This window comes from Hipposideros armiger, unplaced genomic scaffold (assembly GCF_001890085.2).
Source record: "Hipposideros armiger isolate ML-2016 unplaced genomic scaffold, ASM189008v1 scaffold_240, whole genome shotgun sequence".
NCBI classification, from domain to species: domain Eukaryota; kingdom Metazoa; phylum Chordata; class Mammalia; order Chiroptera; family Hipposideridae; genus Hipposideros; species Hipposideros armiger.
The window spans coordinates 2307690-2315058 of NW_017731590.1; the positions used below are offsets into that span (position 1 = coordinate 2307690).

Consider the following 7369-nt stretch of genomic DNA (forward strand, 5'->3'; position numbering starts at 1 on the left):
AAAAAAATAAAGATTTGGAGTCCAACCCAAGATCAATTGAATCAGAATCTCTGAAGATGAGGCCATCAGGACCACTGTTATGGAGTACAGGCTTTAGATGTTTTATCTCCTCACCATTTGTATTGTCAGCCCCAACAGATTCCAAAGTGAGCACTATAATCAATTAGTAATGTCTGCCGTAGCACAGGAAGTGAGCTTTGTGGCCCACGAATCATGCTTTTGGGGTCCCTACAGAGCTGAGAGATGAGAGTTTGAATCTTGACTCTGTAGCCTCCTGGCCTTTTTGATATTGAGAAAGTTAACTGACATCTGGCCTCAGATTCTACATCTATTAAGTGGGGATAAAACACATGTATCAAGTAAGGTTGTTGTGAGGATCAAGTGAGAAAAATAAAATGCAAAACACCTTTCCAGTACCTAATAGTATATTCAACATGCTAATAAATAGTTCTATTATTATTATTAAAGCATATCTTTCCATACATACAAGACATTTAATGAAAAATCAAATCTCTTTCTATGAAATGTTTTCATCCCTTTTAGTCTATGGCTAGGAGGCAGGCTACCTTTGTTTTGTAGATAAGGAAACTGAGACAGATTATTATAAGATCTCCTCTCAAATGCCAGTCATCAAGAAAAGCAAATACAGTCAGTTTGGAAGCCCTGCTCAGTTCTCCTCCTACCCAGATGTTGACATTATTACTCTACTAATCCCATTCCTCTCTGAGGTTTTGTTTAGCCCCTTTCATCCCAAACCCCTTCCTTTTTTCAAGGGTATCAGTCTACTATGTTCCTAAATGGGTGGGTAGGGGAAGGGTCCTTGTCTTTTTAAATAGGGAAAAATTCCCTTTGTCTTATAAGAAGGTGCCTTTTATTTTTCTTCTTTATTCTTTAAACTTCAGAATCCAGGAAATAAAAAACTATATTAAATTAGCTACATTAATTGTGAAATAAAAGACAGTTCTGTTTCTTCTGGGACAACTGAAAAAAAAAGTTGTTTTTTTTTTTTATATTAAGGTAGTTGTTTTTTGTTTCTGCTTTCCATGGGCTTGATGTTACTTTTGCTGGAATGGCATAGAACAATTAACGAGCATTGCTAAAATATCCCTGTGTGGCTCAAAAATAAATAATTCTCAAAAGGCTTCTTATTGCTGAGGTAAGGACAGACCCACCACTACCATGTCATTCATGTCCCAAAATCTGTCCCCGAAGCATTTTAGTTATGCTACACCTATCTTCAGCAGGGGCCTTGAAAGGGTATTTTCTTTCAATTGAATGAGTTGAGCCTATGAGTAACAAATCTACATAAGAAACACAAGTATAAGCCAAAAAAATAAAAGGAAGAAGCCTCTAGCAGGAGAATCTGAATTTTTTAAAAAAAATCACAAATTAATAATAAATGGAAAAACTGAAATCTTTCTGTATGACACATTTAATTCAGATTTCCTATAGGATGTGTGGGAAAGATGGAATAGAATAGGATGTTAGAAAATTATCTTAAATGTATAAATCAGTGTATTAATTTGCTAGGGCTGCTGTATCAAAGTACCACAAACTCGGTGGCTTAGACCAATAGAAATGTATTGCCTCATAGTTCTGGAGGCTGGATGTCTGAGATCAAGTATTGGTAGAGCCACGCTCCCTCGGAAGGTACCTGGTAAGGATCTATCTGTTCCAGGTATCTCCCTGCTCCTGGTATTGCCTTGGCTTGCAGCAACATAACTCTAAACTTCACATAGCATCTGTGGTATATGTGTCTGTGTACAATTTTCTCTTTTTATAAGGACACCAGTCAGTTGGATTAGGGGCCCATTCGACTCTAGCATGGCCTCATCTTAACTAATGACGTCTTCAGGCACCCTATTTCCAAATAAGGCCACATTCTGAGGTAGTGGAAGTTAGGACTTCAGCATATGAATCTGGGCACGACTCAAACCCTAACAACCAGTCCTCCATTTTAGAGATGAGATGAGACAACTGAGGTCTCGGTGGGCTTAAAATGAGGCCACTTATTGTTAGTTAAAAGACTGATATTGAGCTCCCTTTCTGTAATTTAGCCTGTACAGTTATTGACAGATGAAAGGAAAACACTCAGTACCTACCTAGTTACATATCTTTCACAAAGGAGATCAATCTATAGGCTTCAAAGGGTGAAATGAGCATCCCCTAGTTTTTTCCATCCTCATTTGCCTCCTAGGTCGTCACTACACCAACTTTCCAATCAAGCTCCCTGACTCTAATCTTGTTCTTTAATCCATTCATTAAAGCCTTGCTCCTCAAAATGTAGTCCACGGACCACCGCCATCAACCTCACCTGGGACCTTGTTAGAAATGCTGAATCTTTGACCTCTCTCCAGACATATTGATGCAAAAGCTGCATTTTTGTCAATTCCCAGGTGACTCCTATGCAACATTACAGTGAAAGTCAATTCTCAAGTACAGCAAGTGTCATCTTTCTAAAATGCAAGTCTAATCAGGTGACACCAGCCCCAAATTCACCGGTCCCCTCCCCCTGTGGACTCCCATCACACACTTAGGGATTATGACATTCTATGACAATTTCCCATGCATTTCTGTCTCCTGTAAACTCCATATGCACCGGTGTTCCCTTAATACTGAACACAACGTCTTGTGCATATTGAAAGCCTGATAAGTGAATTAGAGCACAATGGATGCCAACAAAAGTAAAGATCTAGAAAGACAACATTAAATTGCTTTAAATCCAACTCTAAAGACCCATGTTGCTAAAATAGCATGCAGATATTACTATGGAATCCTGATGAGCAATCTTTGATAGCTCATCAAGTAGAAGATATGCCAAGTGACAGGAGAAAAATATTCTCATCTTCTTAAAGGATATAAAAGTGGATAACAAAACCACAGAACTTGAGGCTTACGGAAAATTCTTGGTAAAACTGCAGGCCAAAGAATTAAACATTAGTTTTGGAAACAAAACACAAAGTGATAGTCACTAAGGGTGGTACATGTTAACTAAAAACAGGTTATGCCAAACTGGTCCTTTTTCCTGTATTGATGAGGTTACTACAGTCCAAATGAAGGGAATGATAAAGACACACGTACACTATTTGTTAATTTCAGTAAGTTGTTAGGCACATTTCTCTTCACAAAGTCTTGAAATAAGGCAGAGACTCCTGGACTGGGTAGTATAAGATAGGTGACATACCAACATGGTAGTGATTGAACATCTGATGTAAATACTGCCTGTTGGAGGTAAAGAGATGAAGAGGATTTCTGTGTGACCCTATTCTTAGTCACCATTTTTAAATCCACAACTGAAGCGAGACAGACAAATCACTTCAGTAAACATGTAGGTAGTGGAATGCTGGGAAGCCTTGCAAGAAAATGAGCTAAAACTAACAAGATGAAATCAACAGAGATATATGAAAGTCTGTCTTTAGTTAAGAGTATATGTAGGGGCTGGCCGAGTGGCGCAATGGTTAAGAACTGGCTTGGGACGCCAGAGGGCCCCGGTTCGGATCCCACATATGAGGGCCAGTGACACTGNGGTTCCTCAGGAGAGCACAGACTGCGCACCTGTGAGCTGCTTGGGTGGAGAAACGCAGCCTCAGCGGTAAGGTGGCCCCCTCTATCCCCCTCTATTCTTTCCTGGGAAAGGACTCAAGACTGAGGCGCAGCTGCTAGGCAGAGAGGGCTCCACAATAATCAATTCTGGTCCTTGAAGTTTCCAGAAACTTTAAAGAGGTTGCAGGTCCAGCTGGATAGGGCTACCCTTGTAGAGCAGGTCCTGGTGCTGATCAAACATTAAGTGCAGCTGGGGTTTGGGGAAGACTGATGGTCTAGCTATCGGGCCCTAGTACTAGAAACACAAATCCTCTCACTCACTGTGGGACCCTCTCTGAGACTCAGTGTCCCAGTCTGTAAAGCAAGCATTTGGATTAGAATGTTTTCTGAAAGCTTTCAGTCTCTGAGAGGCTCTAAAAGGGAGTGGTCAGCCTGGGGCCAAGTTTACAGAGCTTCTTAGCTTCCCTTGACATCAGACCTGTTTAAACAATGACAAAACACTCTTTCCTATGTATGATGCTCTTTCAGATGCATTATCTCTTTGGATTCACCCTAAGTCCCTGTGAGCAGAACTGGAATTACCCAGGTTTCATAAAAGGGGAGACTGAGCATCAGAGCTGAGTATGAGATCTTCGTATGTCCCACTCAAGTCCTGGTTCTCACTCTGACATCACAAGAATGCCATTTGATGTCAGGAAGGTAGAGTTGCCAAATGGCTCAGTAAACCGGTTGTGCAGACCTCTTTGGTGGGAGTCCCAGCTTTGCTAATTACTGGTTATATGATATTGAGTTAGTTACATAACTACATTATGTAACAAGAATGATAACAGTAACTAAGAGTATTTTACTCATGTCTTTATTGGGAGTGGTAAGGGAGATAATATAGGTAAAGCGTGGTCCACTATTCTTAGTGTTGTTATTGTTGATAAGGATGCTAAGTTGCCTAGTGGAAAGTCAAGAAGAAAAGATTTACTTTTTTCCCACCCCCAAGGATTTGAAGGGTTTAGAGAAGAATCATGTCTTCAGTGTGGAAGGCTCCCCGTGGATCAGATGCAATGCCTGAGATGGTGGTAAAAATCATCGGAAGTAAATACTTTCAGTATCTTGTGGAGAAGCCAAAGACGTAAGTTTACTGTTTGAAAAATATCTGTTTTGCCTGGGTGATAATGAAGTTTGGGGTTGTTGTTTTTTTAATCTAGAAATTTACATTTTTACAATGCAGTCCATGGAAAATTAAGTCATTAAGATGGAACTACTGAAGTAAAATAGTGTTGATAACTTCCATGCGCACTGTTTTCCTGATATTTTTCATCTTTATAATTCCCCATACTCCTTAATTACTTGGGCTGATTTTCCAAATAGATGGGGAATATAAGCATTGAGACATTTATAAATATTAATGGACTATTGGTGCTTCTCATCAGATTTGTAATCTACCACATGTAGTAATCTTTTTTTTGGGGGGGGGGAGGAAGAAAAGTTGTTAGTCAATTTGTTATGAATTAAAGGAATAGGATTAATAATAAATAATAAATTGTAAGATTTTCACTTGCTCTTCTTATTCAGTGCTTCTCTAAGCAGAGGCTTCTCAGAGTAAAACTAAGAGGTCTTTCTTCCCTTCCAAACTCGTCACAGTCACATTTGAGGGAGTTCACTCATATACCTCTCAAATTCACTAGATGCTTAGCACAGAAGAGTATGAATAGCTCTTCCTTCTGGAGTTGTGGTGGTTCATAAGAGAAAAGAATGTACTAGACTTGCCTTTTATCTAGTAGTGACTCCATAAACAGTAGTTAGTCAGTAATTGCCTTTTCCTCCTAAGATGATTTCCGTAGCTCTTTCCTCTACCTCAGAAACCCACAGATCAAACAAATAGACAAACAGAAAAAAGATCTGGCCTCACTAAACACAGGTGCAGAAAGCAGTGGGTACCAAATCTGGCTATTATCAGAATCACCTGGAGAGTCCTTAAAACTAAAGATTTGAGGGCCGGCCAAGTGGCGTGTTGGTTAGAAGTTGGCTTGGGACGCCAGCTCTGAGCAGCNTTTATAAAACCTTTAAGTCAAGAGAAGGTCAAAGGATAGCCTTCACTAGACTATCAGATTTGATCAAAATCAATGTACTCCTTCAAGCTTTATCACAGGATTTACAGCGGAAACTTGAAATGTCATTCAATTAACTGCATCTGATAATATATAAACCTTAGCAACTTGAAGCCTAAGAGTCTTGATATTGGTCAGGACTCTTTGGGTAAAGATTAATGAAGCCCATCTCAAAGTAACTTAGGTGAAAGGGAAATGTATCCCTCCGCTTTGAAATCCTAGAGTCTAACTTCACGCATAGCTGGACCCAGGCTCTATGCTCTCATCCCGCTCCCCACATTGGCTCTATTTTCAGCTTGGACCTGGCTTCTTCTTCTTCTACTGGAAAAAGTAATACGTGTTGCTATAGATACCTACTAACAGCCTCAACACCTTATCCTCACAGTTGAGTAACCCCCAACAGATAAAAGTTCTTTTTCCTTCAATATCTGTATACTGGTCATTGATGAGAACTTTGTTTGGCCTACTTAAGTCAAATAGTGTGATCAGTTATATAAAGAAGTGGATCCTTCAGTAGCATTGCATTAATTTCCTATCACTATGATAAATGACCACAAACTTGGTGGCCTGTCACAGGGGTCGGCAAATTTTTGAGATGGAAGAGCCACCAGGGGTCGGCAAACTGCGGCTCACGAGCCACATTTGGTACTTTGGGTACGTACATGTGGCTCCGAAGTCAAATTGAAAATGAAAATAAAACTATCATAGTTTCATTTTTAAAACTTTTAAAGGATATTATTCACATAATGGTGATTATGTAAAAATATATTTATGGCTCTCGAATCATTTTTAAGTTGTTGTCAGAGACAGGATTGGCTCTTCCAGGGGTCGGCAAACTTTTGAGACAGAACGTACCCAAAGAGCCGCATGTAGCTTGTGAGCCGCAGTTTGCCGACCCCTGGCCTATAACAACAAAATTTATTCTCTTACAGTTTTGGTGCCAGATACCCCAAATCAGCCTTTCTGGGCTAAAGTAAAGGGGTGAGCAGGGTCTGGTTCTTCCTGGAGACTCTAGAGGAGGATCCATTTCTTTGCCCTTTCTAGCTTCTGGAGGCTACCTGCATTCCTTGGCTCAGGACCCCTTCCTTAAATCACTGTAAACTCTTCTTCCATGGTCACATGTCCTACTTCCTCTTCTGTAGTCAAATCTCCCTCTGCCTCCCTCTTCTAAGGACGTTTGTGATTATATTTAGGACCTGCCTGTATAATCCAGGATCATCTCCCCATCCTAAAATCATTCATTTAATCATACCTGCAAGTCCCTTTTAGCACAGAAGGTAATACTAATAGGTTCCAGGCATTAGGAAGTGGACCTCTTAGGGGCCATTATGCAGCCTATCACAAGCATAGTCTAAGAAGGCATGACAACTGATGCAAACATATAGGCATACTATCACACACACACATTTTATAAGAGAGAAACCACAAATTATACAAAAAATGAAAAGAATCATTTCCAGCTGCTGGGATCTGGTTTGGCTCCTTGACAGATAATTATAATAATGATGATGGCAAACATTGATATTGCGCATTACGTGTCAAGCATTGTTTTAAGTGCCTTACATATATAACTCAATTAATCCTCACCAAAAGGCATCCTCATTTTCTAGAAGAGGAAACTAAGGCACAAAGATGGTCAGTGACTTGCCCAATATCACACTGAATTAACAGAGCTAGGATTGAAACCCAAGGTATATGTGATTGCCAGGCACATACTCTTGATC

At 40.0% G+C, this 7369-nt stretch overlaps 1 protein-coding gene across 2 annotated transcripts in view; it reads left to right on the forward strand.

Moving 5' to 3' along the window:
• The first annotated feature begins 3526 nt into the window (after positions 1–3526).
• CUNH1orf87 (chromosome unknown C1orf87 homolog) overlaps positions 3527–7369 on the forward strand; it is a 76101-nt gene continuing 72258 nt past the window's right edge. Inside the window, exons 1-3 of one of the 2 annotated variants that reach the window (XM_019655485.1) lie at positions 3527–3592; positions 4072–4242; positions 4535–4666. In XM_019655485.1, coding sequence (XP_019511030.1) covers positions 4560–4666 — 107 coding nt within the window. In that variant the 5' untranslated portion in view covers positions 3527–3592; positions 4072–4242; positions 4535–4559. The remainder of the gene's footprint in view (positions 3593–4071; positions 4243–4534; positions 4667–7369) is intronic. The other variant, XM_019655484.1, reaches the window with a different exon arrangement.